This window comes from Engraulis encrasicolus, chromosome 13 (assembly GCF_034702125.1).
Source record: "Engraulis encrasicolus isolate BLACKSEA-1 chromosome 13, IST_EnEncr_1.0, whole genome shotgun sequence".
Taxonomy (NCBI): Eukaryota; Metazoa; Chordata; class Actinopteri; order Clupeiformes; family Engraulidae; genus Engraulis; species Engraulis encrasicolus.
In genome coordinates, this window is record NC_085869.1 from 50148766 (window position 1) to 50175696 (window position 26931).

At 43.4% G+C, this 26931-nt stretch overlaps 1 protein-coding gene across 2 annotated transcripts in view; it reads right to left on the reverse strand.

Annotated features, from left to right (window-relative positions):
- col4a2 (collagen, type IV, alpha 2) overlaps window positions 1-26931 on the reverse strand; it is a 105836-nt gene that overhangs the window by 12580 nt on the left and 66325 nt on the right. The window contains exons 5-40 of one of the 2 annotated variants that reach the window (XM_063214208.1): window positions 25535-25669; window positions 25193-25237; window positions 24635-24751; window positions 24192-24260; window positions 23949-23984; window positions 23365-23418; window positions 23183-23218; window positions 22927-22968; window positions 22688-22756; window positions 22160-22204; window positions 21880-21927; window positions 21702-21737; window positions 21394-21438; window positions 20308-20359; window positions 18975-19091; window positions 18482-18628; window positions 14202-14273; window positions 13600-13751; window positions 12727-12799; window positions 12049-12155; window positions 11305-11488; window positions 9926-9970; window positions 9288-9362; window positions 8985-9083; window positions 8258-8479; window positions 7093-7254; window positions 6418-6588; window positions 5909-6052; window positions 3227-3352; window positions 2606-2787; window positions 2321-2384; window positions 2124-2198; window positions 1417-1524; window positions 1055-1162; window positions 569-640; window positions 148-273 (exon numbers count right to left, since the gene is read on the reverse strand). In XM_063214208.1, coding sequence (XP_063070278.1) covers window positions 148-273; window positions 569-640; window positions 1055-1162; window positions 1417-1524; window positions 2124-2198; window positions 2321-2384; window positions 2606-2787; window positions 3227-3352; window positions 5909-6052; window positions 6418-6588; window positions 7093-7254; window positions 8258-8479; window positions 8985-9083; window positions 9288-9362; window positions 9926-9970; window positions 11305-11488; window positions 12049-12155; window positions 12727-12799; window positions 13600-13751; window positions 14202-14273; window positions 18482-18628; window positions 18975-19091; window positions 20308-20359; window positions 21394-21438; window positions 21702-21737; window positions 21880-21927; window positions 22160-22204; window positions 22688-22756; window positions 22927-22968; window positions 23183-23218; window positions 23365-23418; window positions 23949-23984; window positions 24192-24260; window positions 24635-24751; window positions 25193-25237; window positions 25535-25669 — 3460 coding nt within the window. The remainder of the gene's footprint in view (window positions 1-147; window positions 274-568; window positions 641-1054; window positions 1163-1416; window positions 1525-2123; window positions 2199-2320; window positions 2385-2605; window positions 2788-3226; window positions 3353-5908; window positions 6053-6417; window positions 6589-7092; window positions 7255-8257; window positions 8480-8984; window positions 9084-9287; window positions 9363-9925; window positions 9971-11304; window positions 11489-12048; window positions 12156-12726; window positions 12800-13599; window positions 13752-14201; window positions 14274-18481; window positions 18629-18974; window positions 19092-20307; window positions 20360-21393; window positions 21439-21701; window positions 21738-21879; window positions 21928-22159; window positions 22205-22687; window positions 22757-22926; window positions 22969-23182; window positions 23219-23364; window positions 23419-23948; window positions 23985-24191; window positions 24261-24634; window positions 24752-25192; window positions 25238-25534; window positions 25670-26931) is intronic. The other variant, XM_063214209.1, reaches the window with a different exon arrangement.

Below are 26931 nucleotides of genomic sequence, written 5' to 3' on the forward strand. Positions count from 1 at the left end.
TGCGTTGTCCCTGTCCTTGGCACAGGAGAAACTGTGTGAAATCCATTTGACGCAACAAAACAAGACAACACTGTAACATCAAGGAGATGTTCCCATCTACAAGCACTGGACAGGCTGTGTGCACTCCATGCCCCATGATGCACTAACCTTGGTCTCCGGAGTAACCCTTCTTGCCATGTCCTCCTTGCCCGCCAACCTGGTTGCTGGCAATACCCGCCTCTCCCTTCTGACCTTTCATACCAGGGTGACCATGGGGACCGAAGCCATCAAGACCTGAAACAGGCAAACGAAATATTAAAGTTTCCTCTGCACAAACTAAAACCATCACATAGATTTTCTTAGAGAGTACATAAAATGATTTTTTTTAAACCTTTAAACTTGAAAGATCAATGAGGGCTCAGCCCTTAAAATGATGTTGAGTATATTCATTTACAATTATGCAGAATATTATATATATCTTTCTATCCCTCTCTATATATTTATATATAGAAAACGTGTTCAAAACAGTGATCATAAAATAATGGATTTGTTCTATGTTGGCACAGACTGTATGGGTGCAAAGAATTACCTGGAGTGCCAGGGAGGCCCCTATGTCCCTTGAGGCCATCGAGTCCAGGAATACCTTTCTGTCCAGGGAAACCTGGGGGAGAGATGTACATCAACATACTATGTCAGTTCATTGCCCTGCATTTCTATCGTCAAATCTTCAATAAAAGTAAAATCAAGCACAGGAGTTTCGGCTAGTAGAAGTTTTGGCTAGTAGAAGCGTTATGTACATGCACACTGTACAGTATAATTCTCCAGCTTTCTGAATTTAAGCCATGGGATTTCATACAGTATGGACTGTGTACAGTACCTGATTTTTCTGAATACAACCCATGGTTTGCTTTGTACAGTAAGTACTTCCTCTTCTTGGCATGCAATATGGGGTAATGTAGCGTCTACCTACCCTAGTAGTTGTACTGAATTTAACCCATGACATGTGGTGTGGTGCACAGTACCTAGTTGTCCTGAATTTAACCCTTGGCATGACATATGGTGTACAGCACAGTACCTGGTTGTCCCAAGTGGCCCTCTGATCCTTTGGTTCCGTGGGTTCCGGGCACTCCTGGGAAGCCCTTCTGGCCCTGGGTGCCAGGAGACCCTTGCTGCCCATCAGAACCTGGTGGCACAGTACAGAGGACGGGAGATGACCAAAAGCTCTTAGAAAGACACTTTAACAAGTGGCTTCACCTGGTGTGAAAGAGGCATCTTCCTGACATCTTACCTTTTGTAAACCTTTACTTAAATAAATCAACTCAGAACAGTGTATTTTATTTTAACTATTTTGCCATAACACATCTCACACAATAGATGAAAAATGAATTAACACAAATTAAATAAATAGTGGCACAGTTAGGCTGCCTGGTAACTTACCTGTGGGTCCATAGCCACCGAGTTCACCTGGTCCTCCCTTCATGCCACCGATGCCAAAGAGTCCAGGGTTACCCCTCTCTCCTGTTACACCTATATGGCCCTGCTCACCTGGGAAGCAGTAAGAAAAGACACCTGGTAAGGCCTCTTGCAATGCCTGATGGGATGCATGCATGTACATATGTACATATCAGGGCTTGACACTGGCACCTGCCAACCGGCCAAATGCTGGTAAAACTTGTCTGTGGCTAGTAATACTTTCAGTGTCACTAGCCAATTTGACTGGCTCTGACAGTATGTATCATAGTACCCTATACCATGCTGTTTGCCCTGTGTGTCAATTTCAAAGTTTATATTTGCTTAATATAGGCTACTTCCAAGTTGAAAGCTATACACCCATCTTGCTTTAACACCTCATCTTCTGAGGATAGATGTACACCATCACAATAAAGAAAACAAAAAACAATGTCAAATGTATGGCTAGTAGAAAGGCTGAATGGCTAGTGACTTGGGAAAATCACTAGCCACATTGGCCGGTGGGTGAAAAAGTTAATGTCAAGCCCTGGTACATATACAGGAATGGTAGTTGTACAACATATGTGTTTTTGTACTATGTACCAGTTTTATAACACATGATTTAAGTATTTAAAATGTGTTATACATTTTAGATCTCCCTTGTTTGGCGGACTCATGGTCTCTGAGTGACTAACCTGGTAAGCCTGGAAGCCCTGTTTCACCCCGGAACCCTGTCGATCCTGGAAGGTCAATGGTTGGTCCAATCTCGCCTACAAACACAAACGTGCACACACACGCGCGTTACACACACACACACACACACACTGTAAAGTCAAACTTGACCTGCAAAACGCTGGTCAGTGCTGGCATTCTTTTATAGCCTTAGAGGTACCTTTGCCGCCCTTGACACCCGTCTCCCCAGATCTTCCATATGCACCAGTGCCACCTTTCTCCCCCTGCAAGCAGAGAAAATTAATAAACACACAATTATAATACAAGTACAAGAATAATTACTTGTCATCAAAAGGCATCAGAAAGGCTAGTGAACATTGTCACCATGTATCCACAAACCACTACTATGATTTCCTTCACTATGCTTTCAAATTAAGGCCTAAAAAGCTCCAAAACAATAATACTATACCAATGAACTATGTATATTGTAGTTTAAAAAAGTCACCTTGTATCCCTGCATGCCAGGGAACCCGCCAATTCCATTTGGCCCAGTGGGGCCTGGCAAGCCCTTCTGCCCAGGATATCCCCCCATTCCGGGATCTCCCACCACGCCTTTCTCCTGGTTGGGCATGCCCGGATAACCATCATGGCCGTCCTCACCAGGGATGCCCGGAAGACCTTTGGGTCCTGTGATACACGCATGCATGCATGCACGCACACACGTGGGGACACACACATGCACGACCACGTACACACACACACGCACACACACACACACACACACACACACACACACACACACACACACACACACACACACACACACACACACACGCACACACGCACGCACGAGTGAAATATGGTTAATACTCCTCTCCACTAGCTGATATATCTGTTGTATGTAAGCAAACAATGCAAATGCTGATGCATATTATCAAATGCATAGAATTGTTTTTGACAATTATTTGAAGTTTCCGACGGCACGACAGAATATTATGTCACAATGCAATAACGATGGAAAATTGTGGGTCCCAAGACTATTCCAGTTAATTCCAGTCACTGCTCTAGAAGGTGTTAAATCGACTGCATTTTTTTACTATGTATAATATACAGTGCACACTGTCACCTCTGATTCCAGTGAAGCCGAAGTCTCCCGGCGTGCCGATGTCCCCCTTTGTCCCCTTCATCTCCATCTTGACAGACGGCTCCATGTGGGGCTTCTCCCCCATGGGCCCCGGGATGCCTCTGTCCCCTGAAACAGCAGCACATACTCATATTAGGACTCCGGTAAGAAAACGTATTCACTTTAAATCACTAGAGGCTTTGAAATTAATTAATCAAAATGAATCACATTTTAATTGTGTATAAATATTATTATAGTATATTTTTTACATGGATTTTGAATAATGACAATACATAAGTTTAATCAACAAATTGCAAAAGTGCAAATAATAAGGTATAAGGTAGGTAAAGTATAACACTGTTTTTTTGTTTAACACAATACATTCAAGTACATTCAGAACATTGTAAACCCTGACTATTAGAAAGCATCTCTCTGATGCTTCAGTCGCTTTAACAGACTTTGTAACTTTAACGTAACTACAGTGTATATAATAATGCGATTAGTTTTTATAGTATTTGTGTCATTAATTATCAAAATTAACATGTTGCAGACCCAGAAAATTACCCAGCCCGGACTGGAACCGGGAGCCTCATGGGTCTCTTTCAATACCTAAGCTAACCTCCCGTCCTCTCCTTTTGCTTGTGGCCTCGCAGTCTCGTCATTGACGATACAAATTTTATTCAACATCTTGTGATAGCACAATGCAAAGGTAATTTTCTCATGTTGAATGGGGAAAAGTCCCTCATAAGGTGTGCCTTGGCTGACAGCAGGGAACCTTTACTGTCTTCTCTGGAGAGGCGGAGTGTCAGCGAAGTACAAGGCCCCACGTATAAAGTAAGGACGGGAGGTTAAGACGGGATATAAGGAGAGGGACCCCATATGTGTGGGGGTGCTTAGCAAGCTGCGCCACAGTGCCCCCTGGAGGAGGGATGTTTGAATGTTGGTCTTCTAAAAAAACTGAATAGTCGAAATGTTTCAGTTTGTTTTCAGTCATGTGCTGTCAACTGTACATGCTTCCAAATCAGTCAGTCTGTTGGTTGATCAGAATGCTATTCCAAGAACAAGGTTAGGTGATAAACCTGGCTAATTAACCTACAGGAAGTAGTAAACCAGATAATCCAAATGTGTCACCGAGCTAATAAAATGAGGACTCCTGGCTCTTCTATTATAGCCTGATCATCATCGACTTTCAAATATTTTCGAGACTTGGTCTGACCAAGAGCATAACAATTAACATTTCCCAAACGGCATTTCCCGTTTTTTGATCGTTTGCTTCGTTTTGCGGTAGCTCAGAAAGTACTTGCATTGCTCTTGACCTGACTGGTAGCAACGCTGAAGCTGTTGCGTTACTAGGAGGGCACGGCCTGGCTACTTCTATTAGATGATTTGCCACTACCTCAGGGTCAATTCAGTAACCTGGTTTACTACTTAGCCAGGAATACTCAGGTGGCCTGTTGGAAAAGAGTTTGCTTTTTGAAGTGTTTCCACGCGATGAGCGTAGGTCTGCTGACTAAACATGTACGTGTACACATTTTTTCCCCCCGTGGTGACGTGCAATACAATAACTTCACACTATTAACAAGTACCTCTTGGGTAAACTGAAAATACAATGCAAACATTTCTGTGAAAACAGAAGTCTGCACGCTCCATTAAATATTGTGTATGTTGGCACTGACTGGGCAAGTTAGAGGAACTTCCTTTTTCCTCTCTGCTACGATAACGCATAAAAACTCTTTGGAAGTAAAACTAGGCCAGCAGGGCAGACCCAACACTGGACACGTTTATCACACGCAGGCTGGAAGTAGCTTTCAGTGCCTAGGCTTTAATCACTTAGGAGTGATAAGTAACTGCTTTTTACAGTACTGATATGGTACTGGCCTATATTCCCCTAATGTATTTGTGTGAGCGTTGAAAGGTGAAACCCTTAATCAGATGAGTGTGGTTTGCGACATCGTGATTAGCAAGAACAATAGTGATTTACAAATGGCATTGGATTACATCTTTTGAAGTCAGGCCATTCAACGCTACTTCTGCCACACCAACAAAAAACTATAGGCAGTTTCTTAAGTGTTATTGCGCTTGCCACAATTGACTAGTTTATAAATGTTCAAAGTTATTGATATAGGCTAGTTCTTGTCGTCAGTCCTTGGTGTGCTTCCTTTTGGTGATTGAAAATTGACTCATTTAGGTGTAGTGCAATGTAATGTCAAGCCATGAAATGGTGGAATTTGACTGGGAGTCAGCTACAGTAAATGTTGTGCACAGTAATGTAATGTAAAGTCATGTAATATTGGAAGTTCACAGCTAAGTGTCAGGTAAGCGTAGCATATTGCGCTGTAATGTAAAGTCATGTAATGCAAGTTGATTGGGCGTCAGCTATGTGTAGTGAAATGAAATGTACAGTTAACCCATTGTGTCCTGGAGACACATATACGCTGCATTCAGGTTCTTGAGATTTGAGCTGTTTTTTAAAAAATGTTGGGAAGTTAGAGCTGAATGAACACATTCTAATGCAAAATGAGGGTCATAGTTTTTAAAAGCAACTTATTTGATGTTTGCATGTGCTTCAGAGGCTGCAATATTTAGGATTTCTTAGGCAGAGGGCACCCTTTCCCAAAAAGGGCTTAGGACAAAATTGGTTAAGTCATGTCATGGTGGAAGTTGAGTGGGGTATGTGAGACTCACCCTTGATGCCGCGCTGGCCTGCGTTTCCCTTTGTGCCAAACTCTCCCGGCAGTCCTGGCTCTCCCTTCACCCCACTGGCCCCCCTGAAGCCACTCACACCCTGCATGCCGGTGAACCCTGTCATACCCTGGGACCCCTGAGAACCTGGATGAAGAAAACAACAAACACATAGGCCATTATTTGACAGCACTTTACAACAATAGAGAAAGAGATATAATGGAATATTATGTGATATAATGTACAGTAATAAGGCAATGTATTGTAGCAATCTAAAAAAATATTTGCAACGATCACACTGCAATATTACACACACGCACGCACGCACGCACGCACGCACGCACGCACGCACGCACACACACACACACACACACACACACACACACACACACACACACACACACACACACACACACACACACAAACGCACACACAGTCGATATGTCATCACTACAACTGCCAGGTCCCTAATAGAAAATTATCCCTCTGTATGTAGGGAACGACTGACCAACCTTTCAGACCGCCAACGCCGACACGTCCAGGGGGTCCTTCAAAGCCCTGGGTTCCCAGGTTTCCTGGATTTCCAGCGTCCCCAACACGGCCGTGGTCACCTGGGGTTCCCTTCATCCCAAAGGGTCCTGGGGGGCCAGGGTCACCCTGGTTACCTCTGTCTCCGGGGAAACCTGACATGGACATCAGCATGACATCAATGGCATTAGGGGCGGTCACAAGAAGGCAGTTAGGGTATCGGGCTGGTAGTCACCTTTTTGCCTCTCCCCTGTGGCCACCACCCACGGCCCAGGGAGGAACCGTACTGGTGTCAACAGACAAAAAAGTTCCACAAGACATTATCTATGCTAATTTAGTTTCCTAGAACCTAGAACTGTGCAATGTAAAATAACCATAAGTGGCCACTGGTTTGTTTCCCAACACCGTCAGTGAAGAATCAGTGCTTTCCCCCATCATTATGCCATAATGATAGTTCAAGGCTATATGACATTAATGGGATCGATGTGATGTGATGTGATGTCACTGCAAGACGATCTATAAGATTTCTTCACTTTTTTCAGATTCGAGGCAATGTTGTACTCAATATTACTCAACGATCTCTTTCACAATTTAACATCTTCATATCACCTACCCCTACTGCAGAGTCCCTGTTGAGAAAAACGAATATATGAACTAACCTGGAAGTCCAAGGTTTCCTCGAGGTCCAGGAACACCTGGTTTCCCTGGCAGACCTGGAAAACCCTCCTTTCCCGCAGGGCCCGGACGACCAATCTCTCCTTCGAAGCCAGCTGGACCGAGCTCACCCTTGAAGCCGACCATGCCAGGCATTCCATTCATGCCTACAGTATGGGCACACACACTAAATGTCAAGTGATCCAGAGAGGTGCACAGAGGTGCGCTCTCTGAGCGCTTGTCTATTTTCACATCAATCAAATAATATCTAGATCTGATCATGACTATGTGAGTGTGTTACTGAGTGTGTTCATCAACACAATCACCATTGATGGCGACATTGATGAACAACAAAATAATTTAAAACGTAGTTGCTTACAATGAAACTGACGGTCTTGAATGAGAATCTCTTAACAGACAACAGTCATACAACATATCACAGAGTTTTGGAGTTTAAAAAAAACTATTTTTGGGGCTTTTTAGCCTTTATTATTATAGGACAGAGTGAGAGTAGACAGGAAATGACTGGGAGAGAGAGATGGGGCAGGGTCGGGAAATGACCCCGGCCGGATTCGAATCGGGGTCCCCATGGGCAATGTAAGCCCAAATGTTGGGGGCTTAGCACGCTGCGCCACAGCGCCCCCTGAGTGTTGGAGATTGAAGGTGTTGGTCTGTGAATAATGCCATTCATCCATTTTATCCATGTTACAGCTCCAGGTCCTGCTATTATGTTATTTATGGACACGTTGACATGCAAACTTTTAATCTTATTAAATGTACAAACTAACTATTTCTTAGAAGCCAATCAAACGAGGAAACTGCTCATGTAAACAGCTGCCTTGTATTCTTTTATATTTAATTGGATTAAACGAAGAGTGTCCATGTGAAAACAGCTTATGTTACATTTTACAGCTACAGTCTTTGGACAGGGAAGGTGTCTCAGTTTTAGTGTGAAAAATGGCTGCGGAGTTCTTCTCTCTCTACAGTACCTGAGTAACTGTATATGTCTATACTGTTACCTGAGCAATCTGTTACTGTATATCCTGTAAACTAATGATCACTGTATCACATGGTTACCAACTGTATGGAGAGCTGCCACAATACATGAGACAGAATTGGATACTTTATGTTTTGATATTTTTGGCTTTGAAGGTCCACTCTCTACTGTACCTGAGTATCCTCTGGGTCCGGGTATTCCCGGAAGTCCAGGCTCCCCCCTCGCCCCGGTGGGTCCGAAATCTCCGGGAGCGCCAGTGGAGGCGTTCCACACCTCGCCGTGGACACCCTTTGGACCCTGCTCGCCGTGCCGGCCGTCCATACCGGCCTTGCCCGCGGCTCCCACCTCGCCTCGGAAACCAGGAACGCCCAAATCTCCACGAGGGCCAATGAAACCTGCAGGAGGAGGATGAGACAGTCAATTGGTGCAACAGTACTGTATATAAACTCATGGTCACTGTAACCATAAATACTGTAAAATCATAGTCCCTGTGTCACATGGAGTGGTGACACACAATACATGAAATAGAATTGGCATGCACTTAATGTTTGGACATGATTTCACGATCATTTCAGGTCTATCAGCAAAGTCTGTGTCAAGAATAGCAAGAAAGAGTACTTGCAAACAACAGTGTACTGTATATACTTGATAGTTAGCATAGGCCTATTGCATTTTGTTTTTGATATTTAACATTGCTTTAAATCTTACAGTTACAGTTTGTGTGCATGATGCTGTGAGTTGTTATGCTGTGTATGTGCTTATATGTATGTGTGAGTGGTTGTGAGCGTGTATGTGCATGTGCATGTGCATGTGCATGTGCATGTGTTTCATTCCCATTAGTTTTTCATTGAATTTCTTTGGATTTAGTTGTACATGCATGTGTATATGTATATTGCATACCCATAGGGCCTGGAAGTCCACCCCGGCCTGAATCTCCTCTCTCCCCCTTAAAGCCTTCCTCACCAGGCAACCCGGCAAAGCCTTTGGGCCCTGGAGGTCCTGGAAAAGCAGAAAAAAACGTTGTTCAAAGCATATACAGTATTGTACACATAGGACCTTAAAAGACAACTGTCTGTCTGTCTGTCTGTCTGTCTGTCTGTCTGTCTGTCTGCCTCTCTGTCCATCCAATCATCCATCCATCCATCCATCCATCCATCCATCCATCCATCCATCCATCCATGCAATCAGTTATTTCCTCCTTACCTGGCAAGCCGTCCAGCCCATCAGCGCCGGGTTGTCCTGTCACACCCGGGGGCCCGGGCACCGCGTCACATTCACCTGTTTACAAAACAGACACACAGGCAGCCTCATTACAGCCTCATTCTGTATTTGACATCTACACGACAGCGGCTCGGTCAAACACGGGGACAGGGCTGACTGTTCGCTCTGGGAACAACAAGAAGGAAGAAAAAACCCACAAGTGACTGACAGGGTGACAGAAGAGTGAGAGACCGCGACGGGTCCCTCGACTTTGAAAGGTGACACAGAAACAGGACACATAGACAACAGGGTGTGACGAGTGAGATGAATGCAGGACAGAACATGACGTCGCCGCCATTGAAAGTCAACGTGTCTGTGAACGAAAAAAAAACGAGCGGGAAAAAATACACACAAACAGGGACAAACACAAACATACATACAGAGAAAACACCGGATATGTGAAAAAAGGTGAAGAGAGAGAGATAGTGAGTGAGTTCTCAAGCCAACTCCCAAAAAATCAACCAAAATAGTTAAGAAGACCACGTGAAATTACCCTTGCCACAGAAAACTGTGAATGAGGAGGAGTAATGATTAATGCAGGAAGGTTTTATAAAATAAATGTTGCTGACGTCATCAGCTACCTTCAGTATACACCAGGCCACGACCTCCCTCTTGAATACAGCCTCCTTTCAAAATCACAAGATAAATAAGGTTGATGCATCCATCACAAATGATAAGGGGAGAAAATAAAGCAAAGTAGAGGGTTTGATGTCAAGCATACACACACCTTTGTGAGAGTACTGTTAAAAGCAGGTACAAGTTGCAAATAGTACACACGTCTACAGTTAGGTAATGCTACAACATCTTTCATAAACACAAGTATGAAACATGCTTTTTGGAACATTACAACTGGCATGAGCATGCAATGCCATGGTGTTCTACTGTGCAAAGAGATTGGGTGTCTGTGTGTGTATCTGTGAGATAAAGTAAGGTGAGCCAATGTAAAAGCTCATCCCAAGACATTTTTGTAAAATCATTGTCTTCATATGTACACTGTGTTCACCACTCCCATTCAATGAATACAATGACGTTCAACAGGATTGAACTGCATAATCCCAAATACACATGCATGAATTCACATACTACATAGGTACATACGGTAAGTTAACATCATGGCATACATTGTTCTCCCAGATGTATTTTTCCCTCTTGTATATACATCCCTCGACAGAGTAGAGATTAACTCAATGGGGGATGCAAGATGAACAGGCATGCATCTTTTCCCTTCCTATTAAGCAAGTGTGTGTGATCACTGTATACAGGTCAGTATGGTAAAGGCCGAATCCTGACACAAAGCATTGTGGGAAGGATAGCTTTCTTCATGACAAACGTTTATTACAACTCTCCCATTTAAAGGGAGTAATTCGGCTTTTAACAGTGTGGTGGATTGCTTGACAGTGCAGTATGAGGAGGCAAATGGACTGCTGGATGAAGCAGAGTTCACAGTTAGGAATGACAGCTGGACAACAAGAGAAAAGGATTGAACTGGATAAATGCATCCTCTGCATGGCTGTAAACCAAGATGGAGGGCCGAAATGAGAATCATTTTTTGTGAACAGGAGCAAGTCGACAATATGGCACAAATGCATAATGGTGTAAATGCATCATATTTTGGCAAAAGACGCGCTCAACTTCTTGGAAAAAAACAAAAGTCTTTGGGTGGACGATAAAAGGTATCAACTTAAGGAAGAAAAATCTGCACTCACAAACTGCGTCTCATTATTTATTTATATTACCACCATGCCCAAAAGCAAACGCGTTTCGGCTATCAAGCCTTCATCAGTGCACTGATGAAGGCTTGATAGCCGAAAAGCGTTAATAATGAGACGCAGTTAATAATGAGACGCAGTTTGTAAATGCATCATAATCACAAGGAGGAAGACAGTTAGACAAAGGCAATCAAAATTGGACAAATGTTGGCCAACATGGGTCCCGATGTAACCAAATGGGCACGACGTACCTGGGGTTCCGGCGGGGCCGTCCATGCCAGCATATCCTGGGATTCCAGGGTCACCGGGCAAACCCTTCTCGCCCGCGGGCGCCCCTAACGCTTCGCCAGGCTCTCCCTGGGGACCGGGGAAGCCGGGCAAGCCGTGTGGGCCAGGGCGGCCCTCATCTCCAGGCTCACCCACTGGACCCTCGCCCTGGGGGTCAACAAACACAAGACATCATAGTGTTTGTTTCCCACAAAACATTTGCTAGTCAAGGTGGGTTAATGGGTTAGCCAGTATCAGGTACATGTGACCATCACAATTGCGAAGGCGATGTTGTGCAGTTTCATATGGAATATGATCTGCAGTGAAACTCTACAAAATACTTAAATTAGACCGTTTTGTGCAATTACATTACAATGTCTTCAGGGGACCTGGTCAAAACTGGGGTTGATTGCTGTAAAGGTGGCCGCCTTAAGCATAAAGTGCTGGGGGAAACACTGCTGATCAAAATACAATGTAATCAAACTGGGAAACACATTTTGACGTTGCCATCCCTGGTCAACACCATTGAAGACGGTGCCATTGCTGTAGGTTGAAGCACAGTCCTAAGGGTGTGACACACATAGTGTTATCATGTCTTGAGTGGCTGAGATTCAGCTGTTGCTGAATGTGTCTGCGCACAAACCACAGTCTCGGAGAGAGAGAGGAAGATGGCATGCTCAGGTCCAAGAGTAAGTCAGGTGTGGTGCGGTTTGGCAGCGTTCACTCACCTGATTACCCCTGAGTCCAGGGGCACCTGGAATCCCTCCGAAGCCGTTGTGACCCTGCGGTCCCCTCTCTCCCCCCAGTCCTGGCTCACCCGGCTCGCCCGGGAATCCTGTGAGAGCGACACAACAGCAGAGCTCTCACATCACCACTAGGGTTGCCAACCGTCCTTTGAAAAACGGAATCGTCCCTTATTTACAAACAAATGTACAGGTACTTTTGACCTGAAACAGGATGCAATTTTTCCTAGATTACTGTCTGAATCAACACTAGTTTTCAAAATGGCAATGGAATAAATGGGAATCAGATGGGATTTTCCATTATTCACCCTAGCATTGGTTAAAATCCAGGAAACTGCATCTAAGTAATACAAGAGTTCTAAGCTGAAGTACAGTTCTCTCTTGCAGTACACTGTAATTGGTGCACTGCACAAGACACTGCTGGTACTGCAACTCCACCTCATCTGTTTGAATCCCACTTCCTCTTTCCTGAGTTACTGTAATTTCCTCAGGGACACCGAACACAATTCCACTGAAGAATTCCAAATACTGTTCATTGGCATGAAAGCATGGAAAAATTATAATCTCAAGCAAAGACCAGACTATATTTTTCAAGTCATTTTTTAATAGTTTTTCTAGTTTTTATTTGTCTGATTTTTTGTGACATGAGAGAATAGGTCAAACCTTTTTGAGTTGCCACTGTGGTTTCTCCTTTTCTTCCCTTTGGACCAGGTAAGCCATCACTGCCTGGAAAACCCTGTATGGATAACAAATAACAGCATACAGTATGTTGTGCAAGACAGATGTAAAATAGATAGATAGATAGATAGATAGATAGATAGATAGATAGATAGATAGATAGATAGATAGATAGATAGATAGATAGATAGATAGATAGATAGATAGATAGATAGATAGATAGATAGATCTATCTAGGTATCTATTTTACATCTGTCTTGCACAACATACTGTATATACATATTATAGATAGATAGATAGATAGATAGATAGAGAGATAGATAGATAGATAGATAGATCTATCTATCTATCTATCTAGGTATCTATTTTACATCTGTCTTGCACAACATACTGTATATACATATTATAGATAGATAGATAGATAGATAGATAGATAGATAGATAGATAGATAGATAGATAGACAGACAGGTAGATATACAGGTAGATAGATAGAGTAAAGTAAGGGAAGAGGAACGGTAGGGACACATAGATGTGAATTTGACCAAGCGAAGCGAACTTCACCATTCATTCCTATGAGGGCAGCAAGAGAACAGAAGCAAAATTATTGAACCAAGTTTGATATCATGCAAATGAGGAGCGAATTTCGCCTGTGGCGGCCAATCAAATAAAAAACATAACTGTTTCATTCCATTTGATTCGCCGCAACGACCTGATGACGGTTGAGCTGTCAGAATGGAACACTGAATTTCGCCTCCCTTTGCCTTGCTCGCTTTCGCCTGCTATGTGTCCATAGTGGAAGAGGAAGAGGATGAGGAAGAGGAAGATTATGAGGATGAGGATGAGAAATGGCTGCTTACGGGGCTGCCGTCTCCGCCAGGTAGTCCTGGGTTGCCCTGGTCCCCCTGCTGCCCCCATTCTCCCTGCATGCCCCTCACGCCTCTGCCACCCGCAGGGCCTGGAAGACCTGCCGGAGCATCCACGTTGTTGCACTCGCATGCACCGTGCTCACCTGTCAGTCACACACACACACACACACACACACGGACGCACGCACGCACACGGAAACACACACAGAGAGAGAGAGAGAGAGAGAGAGAGAGAGAGAGAGAGAGAGAGAGAGAGAGAGAGAGAGAGAGAGAGAGAGAGAGAGAGAGAGAGAGAGAGAGAGATGTAAATGCAAATGCAGGCAAACACACAGTTGCAGACGTGTGTGTGTGTGTGTGTGTGTGTGTGTGTGTGTGTGTGTGTGTGTGTGTGTGTGTGTGTGTGTGTGTGTGTGTGTGTGTGTGTGTGTGTGCACGTATGAGAAAGAGAGCAAGAAACAGAGTGCAAGTTGCAGACTTGATCATAGACTTGCTCTGCACTCTCATATCTCATCCAGAAGTTCGGATGACAGATTTACGCACACGTCTACTCCAGATCAGAGGATGAGTTTGAATATATTGAAGGTGCGATGTACCTTTTTGACCCTTCCTTCCAGCTGAGCCTGGTCGTCCACCTGTACCGGGAGATCCTTTGTAATGTTCCCCCCCTGCATGGACACACATTAATAATGTAGGGTTAGCTGCAAATGAATCAAATGAATCTGAAATGTACATTTGCCACCCCACCACACACCTAACCCTGACCAACACATTTACAGTTACCTACATACCGTAGAGCAGGGGTACTCAATTAAAAGTCCCCGAGGGCCAGTTTTTCAAAATTCCTCCCAATAAAGGGCCGGGCCGGGCCAGGCCGACACGACCCCCCCCCCCCCCCCCCCCCCCCCCCCCCCCCAAAAATAAATAAATAAATAAATAAAATAAAATAAAACATGATAAGTCCTTTGTAAGCACAATACACACGCACTCACACCCACAGCATATATTTAGTTTGGGAGATATTTAGGAGATATTTAGATGGGAGAACATTTGTTTCTCTCATAAAGGGCCTGCATTGTGGGGTGAGGTGCCTGCCTTGCTCTCATTGCCACCCACCCTTCAGTATTTTTTTTTAAATGACATAAGATTATCTGTTAGCCTATATTTGCAGACTACGTTCATAAAGATTTATTTCTTAGTGAGAAAACCAATAGGCCTAAGCCTGAAGATAACACTTTTCAAACACATCTTGCTTATTATGACTTTGTTTATGCAGCTCTCACATGCATAATGAGAATCAGAGGCAATAATGGACCCAAAGAGGACACATAGATAGGAGAACACCAAGTTTTGTCAACAAGAAAATGGCACATTTGATGCCATGTTGATTAAATGCAAAAGCCAATAATAAATTGTCAAGTTGCTCATAACTTTGTTTGCAGTCTTATGAGGGTCTTTGCATTCCAATGAACTATTTGGGGACTGTTTAAAAGTGTGAAAAGTTAATTAAGCAATTCGTTTTTAATAGGCTACCAATAGTTAGCTGCCAGCAGAGTTCAAACACAGTTTGCCTTCATTTGTGTTAGCAACTAGCTACAGCTAAACCAGAGGCGATTCCTCCTTGAGTACAAGGGAGGCGCCGCCTCCTGTCCAAAATCACGGAGAATAGTATGTAAACTAATGCTTTACACGACTTAATAACATTGCTATTTCAGACCCAGCTCCATAGAAAATGCATGTGCTCAACTTAGAGATGAAACCAATCTGTAAAGGGCCGTACACACACGTCGCTGCTAGTTACTCGCTCAGCGGATGAAGTCAATAGAATGTCTACGTGTTCCAGCGAGTCTCGCTGGCGAGTAGGCGAGGAGAGTACAAGCGATGCGATGTGGGCGGGTTCCGAGATAAACTTATTTTATCTTCGAGCGACGCGAGTTAAGCGAGTAACCAATTGGAATGCAGAATACAGATTATTGACAGGTGACGTTGCCCCTGTGGTGTTCTGACCACCCAACTACTGCACGCCATCACACTTTGGTTAAAAGTGTTGAGGAAAATACATACAGGGTACACTATCAAAGGCTCATATGCATGGTTGTGCACAGCACACGATCAACGTTAAACAGCGTAGGCTTACATTTTGTTTCGTACGGACGTTATTGGCGCGGACAGCGGGAACCATGACAACCAGTAAACAAAATCACCCAGAGCGAGTGGCAAGTAGGCGAGTGAGCAAGTAGCGAGTAAATAGCAGCGACGTGTGTGTACGGCCCTTAATACGATCCCGAGGCTCGCATGATTTTTTTTCGCTCAAGACAACGCAAGCGAGTCGAGTCTCAATGGACTTCAATGGCATGTGGGATTGTATGCTTTTTCAATGGAAAAATGCTAAACGGTCATTGGCTATTGCCGTGAAATTTTTTTGATTTTGAGACTGATAGTGCGTTCATGTGGTCTCGTAATTATCGTAAATACCAAACGCCGACATTCGAAGCACACATGAACGCCACCGCTTCTGGTATTTACCACTGGACAACTCGTAGAAATGTTTAAGAAACGAGTTTACGAGATGATGACGCACACAACAGCTGGCTCTACTCTCGCCATGGCAACCGCTAAGTTGAAATACTCAAAAACCGGCATTCAGTATGTTTAGACAGTCATGGTAAATGACAGTGTCAGAAAATATACAGCATTTTTACCTTTGACTTCCTAATTCATTTGCTTGCTGTAGCTGATGAACAACAGTCTATAATCGTTTTAGTAAAAAGTCTCACTCTGGTTCGCCATCTTTAATTTGTAAACAACATCAAAAAAGCACATGAACGCAACGCACTTGTAAATACCACTTCGCAACTAGATAATATCTACTTCGGAAGACCACATGAATGCACAATGAGCCTCACTGGGAGTGAATGGAGAGGAGGGGGGAGGGACCGGAGACTGGAGCTCCGACTTGTGATTGGGTGAACCCCGTGTCAGTAGGCTACAGTAGTTGATTTCATTTCGAAATGCGGATATGTTATTAATTTGACTGAGAAGTTTCGTCGTGGTAACCAGTGGGGAAGCTATTCATTGCGGTGTACTCCAGTTTTGTGTACATATTCTTGTAAACCTAGTGTTGCGAATAAAGTCTTAATAGTGGCACGTCCTTATCCTTTTTAATCTCCCAATTCAAAAGTTGAAGTTGCCTACTTTTCGTTAGGGCTAGCTTGCAAGAAAGCTAGGGAGCTATGCAAAATGCCAAGCATTGTGGATTAAATTCTGGCGAATTCCAGTCGTCCTTATGAGGAGAAAATGAATATCAAGGAGCAGAGCAGAGCACTGCCTAATATTGACTTGGTGAAAAAGGTAGGGAAGAACAACCGTTTCTTTTGAGCTTTCGTGGTGTGGTGTCTGACCAACTGGTTAACTGCCAAGTCCCGTGTGTCGCCACTCAGTGAGTGGTGAGTCCTTGTTTCCTACTGTGTTGGCAATGTCTGGTAAATAATTAAAGATTTTGCGACCTCTAGTGGTAAGTTAAGCCGTGCACCCAGTAATGAACAAAGACAACGAAGGCAAACTCAATCACATCATTATGTGGCGGAGGTAGGCCTAATGATAATAATAATAATAATAAAAAAATAATAAAAAAAATGTCCCTTTGAATAGGCTACAAGGGGGATAATGATTAATGATTAACAAATTTGTTTCAACAAGAGTCCTTTAGTGTGTGAGGCCATATGTGGCTCAGGACCAATGTAAGATGTGTGTCAAAATTGACCCCCCCCCCCCCTTTTATTTTTGCGTTCTGGACATATTGTAATTGAACAGCCTCCCCTGTTTGACAGACTACCAGCCGCCACTGAGCTAAACCAATTCGAAGTCCTAACACACTGTTTGCAATCAAATGTGGACCATTACTTTCAAAAACGATGCATAGAGAACTTTGTGAATAATTTATTTACAGGCTCTGATACAGTCCTTCCCTTGTAGTCTACCTCACAACCTCTAATGCCAGCGTCGTAGGTGCTTCTGACCGGAGCCTGCAGTGACTGACACGCTGACACAAAGAGGGAGAAACTGCCTGAGGGGGCGGGGCACGGCACGCTTCTTCATTGCGTCTGTGGCGCGATTTCAAAATAAGAGCCGACAGCGCGATCGGACCCAAAAAAAAAAAAAAAAATTTTTTTTTTATTTTTTTTTTAATTTTTCAAAATTATTCGAGAGCCAAAAATAGATGCCCCGAGAGCCACAAATGGCTCGCGAGCCGCTATTTGAGTATGGGGGCCGTAGAGTATAAGATTGTAGAAAAGACAAGCCTGATAAAATGTATGTAAAACACAATTATTTGGCTCAAATGATATAAAATATGAAATGTAAATAATGTTGGATGTATCTGTAATACATGTTTGTCTGTTATACATGAGAACCTGTAATGCATGTGATCAGGTTGTCAGGTTGGGGTGCTATGAGTGATTTTACAGCAGCGAAGTTCAGCAGTGACAATCCACAGTTCAGAAAGTAAAAAGGATACAGGTTTTCCATCAGTCACAGTAACTTCACAGAGCAGCAGATCCTGATGTCTGTAGAACGCATTGTAATCCACTGAGTCAAAGCTGGATAGATCAAACCAGGAAGGTTTTTTTTTAACTATACTTTTTTTTAAACAATGCTTTCTGTACTTGGGACTTGGACCTTCAGAGATCTACTGCCTACCTACTATGATCTACTATGGTGTGTAACAAACTCCCATGATCCTCAAGGAAAACTGTATGCTGTTACAGGATGGATTCCAGTTTTTTTCATTCATTCATTAACCTTTCTGATACACACCGTAATGTTCTGACTTACGTAATCAAAACATGTGAAATATACAGTATAGATACAAACTCACATGATCCTTTTGGACCGGGATACCCTCTCTCGCCTTGGAAGCCGTCCAGTCCAGGGGGCCCGGGGATGGTGGCAGGGGATCCAGGCTCACCCTCAGAACCCTTCTGGCCCCTCGCACCCTTATCGCCAAACGGGCCAAAAAAGTCAACTGTGTCATGGTGGCAGAGAGAGAGAGAGAGAGAGAGAGAGAGAGAGAGAGAGAGAGAGAGAGAGAGAGAGAGAGAGAGAGAGAGAGAGATGAAGAGATGGAGATAAAGATAAAGATAAAGATAAAGATAAAGAGAAAGAGAAAGTGATTGTAAACAGGGAGAAAGATAGTATAAGAATAGTACAAGACAGTATAAGAATAAGTTGTTTATTCATTTATTAGAAAGAGTTTGCGTTAATCATAGTTCTAACGACGAATGCTTATTGCACTTCTATCCATTTAATGTCCTAAAATTCTGCATAAAAAGTGTAGTAAATGTAGTAGGTGCAGAGTACATGTCACTCACATATTTGTTGTTGTTGACCATCAGGAGATGGTCCGGGTCTTCCGCGTGCGCCTTTCCACCCCTGAGGCCCTGTCCTTCCCTGGGGACCCAGCTCCCCCTGCAGGCCCGGAAGACCAACTGAAGAGACACACCAAAGGAGAGCAGAGGAGATGACACAGAGAAAGGAGAGTGCAGGACAGATGGAGAGAGGAACGGAGAGGAGAGGAGGGGAGGGGGTGAGTGGCGAAAGGGGAGAAATGAGACGAGGAGAGGACAGGAGAGGAGAGGTGAGGTGAAGTGAGGTGAGCAGAGGAAAGTAGAGGATAGGAGAGGGGAAACAGGGAGAGAGGAGAGAAAAAGAAGAACAAACTGTGAATCAAAACAATTCTAAAAGAATAAATCCTCAATTAACCCAACTAACAATGCTCATTGGTGATTGTATCCTCTTTGTGCAGATGACATCGCCGGCGGGCCTATTGACTATTTGCTGAAAATGCTCCACTACATCATAATAACATTGCTATGACATTACAGAGAGCCTTCAGTAACAGATTAAGACATAGCCATAACCATGGAGTTCCCACAAACAAGTGAATAAATCAATCATTTGATGTAAATTAAATACAATAGTAAATACTGGTAGAGACTATTTTTTCTTCCCAAATATTTGGTTGTGACATGTCCCTACTGCCCCTATGCAAACGTACACCTGTGTATCATGGGCTGACAGTGACACAACTACGTATGGAGCATTTGTGAACAACGTGTAGAAGATGTTGAATAGGACAGATAGGTCACAGTAACTTTACACAGTAAACTTTACCTCGACTTTTCACACCATGTTACAGCAATTTGACCATCCACAGTGTTGTAAATAAATAATCTATCTGGATTCATAAAAGTTTACTCTGAAATATTGATACCCCATTTTTTACTGTGTGAGATGCTGAATAGGTCAGATTCAAGGTCAAATTACTGGAAGCCCACCATTGTCACCACCAAAGCCCACCAAAGTACTGAAAGCCAACCATTGTCATTGTGACACAGCACTCCTCAGCACATAGTGCTCACTGCACACAGCGAAATTGCATTTACAGTGTATGCCTCACCCTCGCAACGGGACAGCCCCCAACAGCGTCCCAAGGGAGAAGTGCGGGGGACAGTACCATGCTCAGGGTACCTCAGTCATGGAGGAGGATGGGCGAGAGCACTGCTTCATTACTCCCCCCACCAACCTGACGGATCGGGAGTCTAACCGGCAACTTTTGGGCTACAAGTCTGACGCCCTTGCCGCTTACCCATGACTGCCCTCAAGAAAGTACTGTAACACTTGGTCACTGTGTGATCAACTCACTTCCTCCAGGGGCAATAGGGCCGATGAGCTCGCCAGGTGCACCAACTTCACCCTAGAGACAAACAAACACACACATGTAGATTTCATTACCTTCATCAAGCCCCTACAAGACATACAAGTAGCCCATGATCACGGTGTGGTTTAATAAACAAGGCCAAAAGTTCTGATAATTTATGTTATAGGTGTGTCTATGCAAACCTTTCATGTAACTTCTATGTTAATTTTAGATGGAATTTACAAACTTGATTACAGATATGCGAATATTTTTAAAAACTTATTAAAAAAACGGCTTACATATGGCATGCGGATAAAAAAAAAGCATATTGAAAATCTTCACTTACAAATATCCGTTTTAGGGACTTAAAACTCGATTTACTTGTTAGAAAAAAAGGGTAAAACGGATGCGCTTACAACCTGGCATGGTCATTATGGCACATCTTCAGTATCATTATGCTGCATGTACATCATCAAAAGCGACCTATGCTAGTTGAGGTCCCTGAAGAAGTTTCGCCATGACTTCGCTTTATTAGCTCTGGATGTGACCTTGACATGTTAGATTTAGCTAATCACATAACGGCTCCGGCCTGTCATCCTGGGAAATTCAGAGACATGAACATTCAAATTGATTTGACCTCATTACCATAATATTAGCTGACTTGAATCACTGAAATTTGCTCTGGTCGCTTCGCTCCTGGCGAATTTGCTTTGGTTGCTTCAGTCGCCGACCCCCCATAGAGAAATAATGACTTCCGTCGCTCAGGTAGCGTAAGTCGCTCGTGGTGTACACATTGCTTTACAGCAGTTTCTCAACAGGGGTGGTACAGCCCCCAGGGGGCGTTGGGGAGCCCTATGGGGCGTTGAGAAGGATACAGTTGAGAGTGGGCGGTGCTCAGTTGTCATTGGGGGCATTAGCTCATTTAATTTTTATAATACAAAGGGGGGCGTTGGTAGGCTTATGGTGAAGTCAAGGGGGCGGTAGGAGGCTTAGGATGAGGTCCAGGGGGCGTTTGTTCAAAAAAAGTTGAGAACCACTGCTTTACAGTACAGAGACTTTGGGAGTTGGAATTATTATGCAGGTGGACAAACCTTTGGTCCAGGTCTCCCAGGAAAGCCAGGAAATCCGTTCTCACCCTAGAGGTAGAAAAAAAGGCAAACCAAATTTAAGATAATCTTTCACACACATCACTGTGCTCACAGAAAGACTAAATGTTGAGTTAAGTAGTAAAGTATTTAAGCCCTTGTATGTGCACAATTCAATTAGACGTATTACATAAAAAACACATATCTATACAGTAGACTAGTGATAGTTATTGATAAATATTGCAGAATTTGTCACACACACAAACATGAAAAATGCAAACACAATGTGACAAGCGCAAAGACAGATATCCTACCCGTCCTCCTTGCTGTCCATTCAGACCAGGCAACCCCTGAAAGAGAAAAAGGCGTGACCCAGAGTTTATCACAAGTCACATCCCATATTACAAATCAGTTAACTATAATAGCATAGTGTGTCAGGACTTCATAGTTTATGTGAAAAGAGTCGTAGGACTCTCTAGGAAACCCACTCACCCTTGCTCCTGGCATTCCCATAATGCCATCCTCTCCTTTGTTGTCCGCCTAGAACACACATGCAGACACAAGACACACACGCATAGTCACACGCACACAGACACAGACACACATAAACACACGCGTGAGAGCGCACACACACATACACAAAGTCTGCCTCAGCTATGAATACAACTAATACAACAGAAAAGTTGCCAGTTCTATAAACTCTATTCTTATTGAATAAACCCATGATTTTGTTATAGGTTATACCTATACTGTATTAAATAAGGGCACTTACAGGTTCACCAATTTCTCCTTGCGATCCTTTTGGACCATCTGGACCCTGGGGATTATGCAAGTGTTAGTGCTATTTTCATTGCATTTAATATAAACACACATGCACGCACACACACACGCACACACTCAATTTCCAGTCACATGCAGTCAATCTATACACTTCTTTTTTAGTCACTGTGCTGTGCTGCCTACTGCCAAATTTGATCTTTTCATGAATATTTACTAAATAATAAACTAATATTTACTAGTATGACCAAAGTACAGTAAGTTCGGCAGCTAAAAAAGTCTACCTCTAGAAATTCAAAATGGCGGACATGGAGAAGATCCACCAAATGCCCCAGTCATAATGAATACTTCAAATTTGAAGGTGGTAAGCGGGCCTATTTGTGAAAAAAAGGTAATATTTGTGAATGGGCAGCATGAACTCTGGAAAGAAACTGCTAAAACAATACACAGTGCATCTTTAAGGAGGTTATTGTGTTGCAGACTTTTTACTGCAAGATGTTGTGTGTGTGTGTCGAGGACTCACTGGAATCAGAGGCGGCTGACTGAGTGGGTAGGTGTAGTTTCCTGGAAGCCCTGGCTCGCCAGCATCCCCCTGTGGTGAGAGGAGGGTATTACAGTCAGCATTTCAAAAAGCACATTACGATCGATAGAAAGAACATCTACTGCTAAAAATGGGCTTGTCTACACTACAGTATGTACTTCACGTGGATGTTATTTTTCTTTTAACAAATTCAATAAATTAGGAAGTTACACTGCACTTACCGAGTCTCCTTTCTCCCCCTTAATCACTTGGATCATTGTTCCCTAATGGCAAATAAAAAAACATAAATACTTTGAACAAACAAACTAAAAACAGCTATGACAAAATTCAACATCAGCATAATAGAGCCACAAATACATTTAGATTTATATACATTAACCTGCCAAGTTGCCACCTCATCATTCACTCAATGCTCTTGTGAATGACTATGATTCGGGTCATTAGTTAAGAACACGAGATCTCAGGTTAATCATTTACCTTCTCGCCTTTGGGTCCGGGAATACCAGGTGGGCCCTAGCGTCAACATAAACAAGAACCACAATTTAAATCAACAGAGATTTTGGTAAATTGAGTGAACCATGTAACCTTTATCACAGATAAACCAGTGTACATATAACAGCTATCTGTGTGCATAAGTGTATGCTTGGAGCAGTCGTTACCTGTGGCCCTGGGATACCCATGGGTCCCCCAAAACCAGGGTCCCCTGACGAGCCCTGTGGCAAAGGAGAGGAAGAGAGAAAATGGCAATCAGGTAAGGTGGTATCAGAACATTCAATCCAAGTTATTCATTCATAATGTGTTTGGGTAAAGTACAACTTCCTCTACCTCCCGCTATCCATTGGTCCAAGTGGACTAAACTAAAGATGTCCTCAATTTACTGTAAAAAAATTCAAGGGCTTTCGAGGTCTATTCCCTTAGAACAGTCTGGGGCCAAAAGGCTCTGAGATGGAACAGCTACACCTAGTGGTAGTGTTTGGGATTTCCTGTAGGTGTATGAACCAAATTACGTCTGAGTAGGTAGTGGTGTAGCTAACTTGAACATACCAATCTACTATATATCACTATGATACCGTTCTGCCTGGACAGAGTTCAGGGCGGAATTCATATCCAGTCCAGTTGATTAATGATAATGGAGACCTTGGCAGACCTTGTATTTGCCTTTTTTGGCCATTTCATGTTGGACTTGGCATTGGTGAGTGTTGGAGAGAGTGAAAGGGTGTGTACAGTACGAGATCAAACTTACAGGATATCCTGGAGATCCTGGGAAGCCTGGTTCTCCCTGTAACACACACACAAGCACACACGCACGCACATACACACACACGCACACACACAGATGTGGAGAAAGAACGTTAACAATGTCTTCAGAAACCTGTCAATGATGCATCACATTTACTCATTACTTAAAATGGACATATACAGTGTACGTGTGCTGCCACCAAACATGCACGCATGCACGCAGGCACGCAGGCACACACACACACACCTGGAATCTCTGCATGAAGACGTGTAGCTCCAAATCATCCCCCTTTTGTCCTTTTGGCCCGTGAGGACCCTGAAATGAGAAGTAGAGTAAAAAAATGGAAAGGGCAGGAAGACAAAAATGGAGGCATAACAATAAGAAATTAGATGACAATGTTAAAGGTAGCAGACCCACAATGCACCCTGTTCCACATTCCGGTAACGCTGCACTCTGTAGAATGCTGTAATAGTCATCGACAAGTTAACTATCATAGTACTACACTTTTATGACATAACACAGGGCACTACGACTTGGTCATTGCCATTCTGCTAACAGCAGAGTTATACGATTGTGTCTTAACGGGTTAAAGCACAACAGTTTTCTCCAAGACGTTTAGGTTACAGCCCTCCATAGCATTCCTGCATGCTACTGGATCAGCCTTCAGAAAGATCCTAGCATATACATACATCAAATCCTGGTATTCCCATCACTCCTGGTCTTCCGGGAATTCCGGATTCGCCGCGTGTTCCATTGCAGCCGTCCCCTCCCGGTGGTCCCCGTGGACCACCTTGCCCTGGGTGTCCCTGGATGGAGAAGACAAGACTACGTCAGCAGGGCATTTCATTTCCTCAAATGGAGATTCAAGGTTAATTTAACCGGCATGGCCATTGCTGATCACGTGCTGCCAAATGCACTGTGCATGTGTTACCATGATATTTAGTTGAACCCAGTGTTCAACTTGTAAATAAACATGATGTGATTTTGTAACGCAAGAATTTGGGTTAAAGGTTTATTGTGAGGTGAACAAACAGTTGAAGTCAATAGATTCTCCTCCACTCAGCCATTACTTGGTATAATAAGGAGTAAGAGTTTATTGACTTCTTGAGATCTAGATTAGATAAACTTCAAATGTCCTGAACGAAAGTATTCGATTAACTCTTGATAACTTGTACATACTCTCCACTGCTGTTTTGACTGTGGAAAAATGTCAATGTAATGAAATGTACAATAGGGGGCACACTCACCGGAATGCCGTTGCCGCCGGTGAAACCTGGAATTCCTGTCATTCCCTGGGAAAGATAAGACACAGATTAAACATTAGAGTACTGTTAACCCATGTGTCGACAGATATGATACATTTAAAATCAGTACTTATTTCCATTTGCAGAGTACTTACTTCATCTAACAAGCAACATACTTTTACTTGCACTATCTTTATTGTTCAGTTAAATATACCTACGTATACTTTAAGTATGAGTATAAACAGTTGTATTTGTTTTGAAGTGGCATTGGTTGGAGTAACACTACTGGGGACTTCTATGCTTAGAGAGATAGTTTGTCATGAAAGTGAGAGTGTCAGGCCTTACCACTGATCCTTTGGGGCCAGTGATGCCTTGTCTCCCCGGATGTCCCTTCTGGCCCTGGCCCCCCTGGATGCCGGGCTCCCCGTCACGTCCGGGAGGCCCCTGCGGCCCCTGGGGCCCGAGAGGTCCTGGTTGGCCCTGTGGTGTGATAAATGCAGAGGCACATGGTCAATGGGGAGCTTCCATGTAGTTAGGCCACAAACATGCAGTGTGTTGTGAGCAAAAACACATCAATAATGTATGTAGATAATATATTAACAACAGTTTTATCAGCTATGTAAAACAGACGCTTCAGTGCTGTCAAGAGCAGAAATAAAAAATGACATTAATTCATTGTGGTTTTTAGCATTACAAGATGAGCACCGTAGAACTATGATCATACCTTAAATGTTGTGCTGACAATAATTGGGAGATCATTTTAGTAATAGATACTGTATGACAGAGCAGTTGTGATAACATTGTTGGTGTTATGGGAGCATCTGTACAGACTCACCTGTTTGTGCAACATAACATATCACCAGGCGACACATAATATGCTGGCCTAGTTTGGTATAAGAGGAACATCACAGCAGCAGAACAATTCACCAGTTAACACCAGTTTACAACCGTTTACAATGTATTTTTATATAACAGGGTGGAGATTTTTAGCTGAGGTTTTTAGGCTAACTAGTACATCCCACCTCGATGGGGCAAGGTGCAGGACTAGAATATATGTCTATCAAGAGAAAAAAGTAGAAATTGTCCCACTGAAACTCAGACTGAATGGTTAATGTAAGGCATACAGGCATGATGGTTGGAGTCTCAGTGTGCTGACTTGCTCACCTCAGGTGCCAACTATACATTCACCACTAGGGGGCAACACTTATCTATGAAACACAGCAGCAGGCGAGCGTTGCCACACAGACTACAGTTCGCCTCCTTCTGCCTGTGTACTCAGAGCAGAGGCAACACCTTCTCGCACACAGAGATACAGTTGTAAGTCATGCATGTTTGCCAAGAAAACCTGCTGACCTCAGGTCAGCTGGCACTGATATTTTTACAAGCGTGTGCTAAGGTGTAGTGTGCAGAAAATGTTCGAAGAACTCGAGAGGGGGATTAAATAGGGAAATGTTTGCATACACTACAACACCATCGCTTACTTCCTAAACCGTGAGAAAGAAGAAGATCACATCTGTATCACAGCATTCAGCTCTGCACTGGCACATATCCACTTGTCCGTTTGTATCTATGTAGAAAAAAGTGTGTTGTGACTTGTGTTTATTTCTGGCACCCTCAAACGGGTGTTAGCTTTTTATAGGAGTGAGAGAAGTCTTTTTAAGCTGGTTTGCCCACAACGGATGGTGTGATGTTTATGGGCAGGTGGTGTGGTGCTACCGGGGCCTGGACACAACGTTTACAAC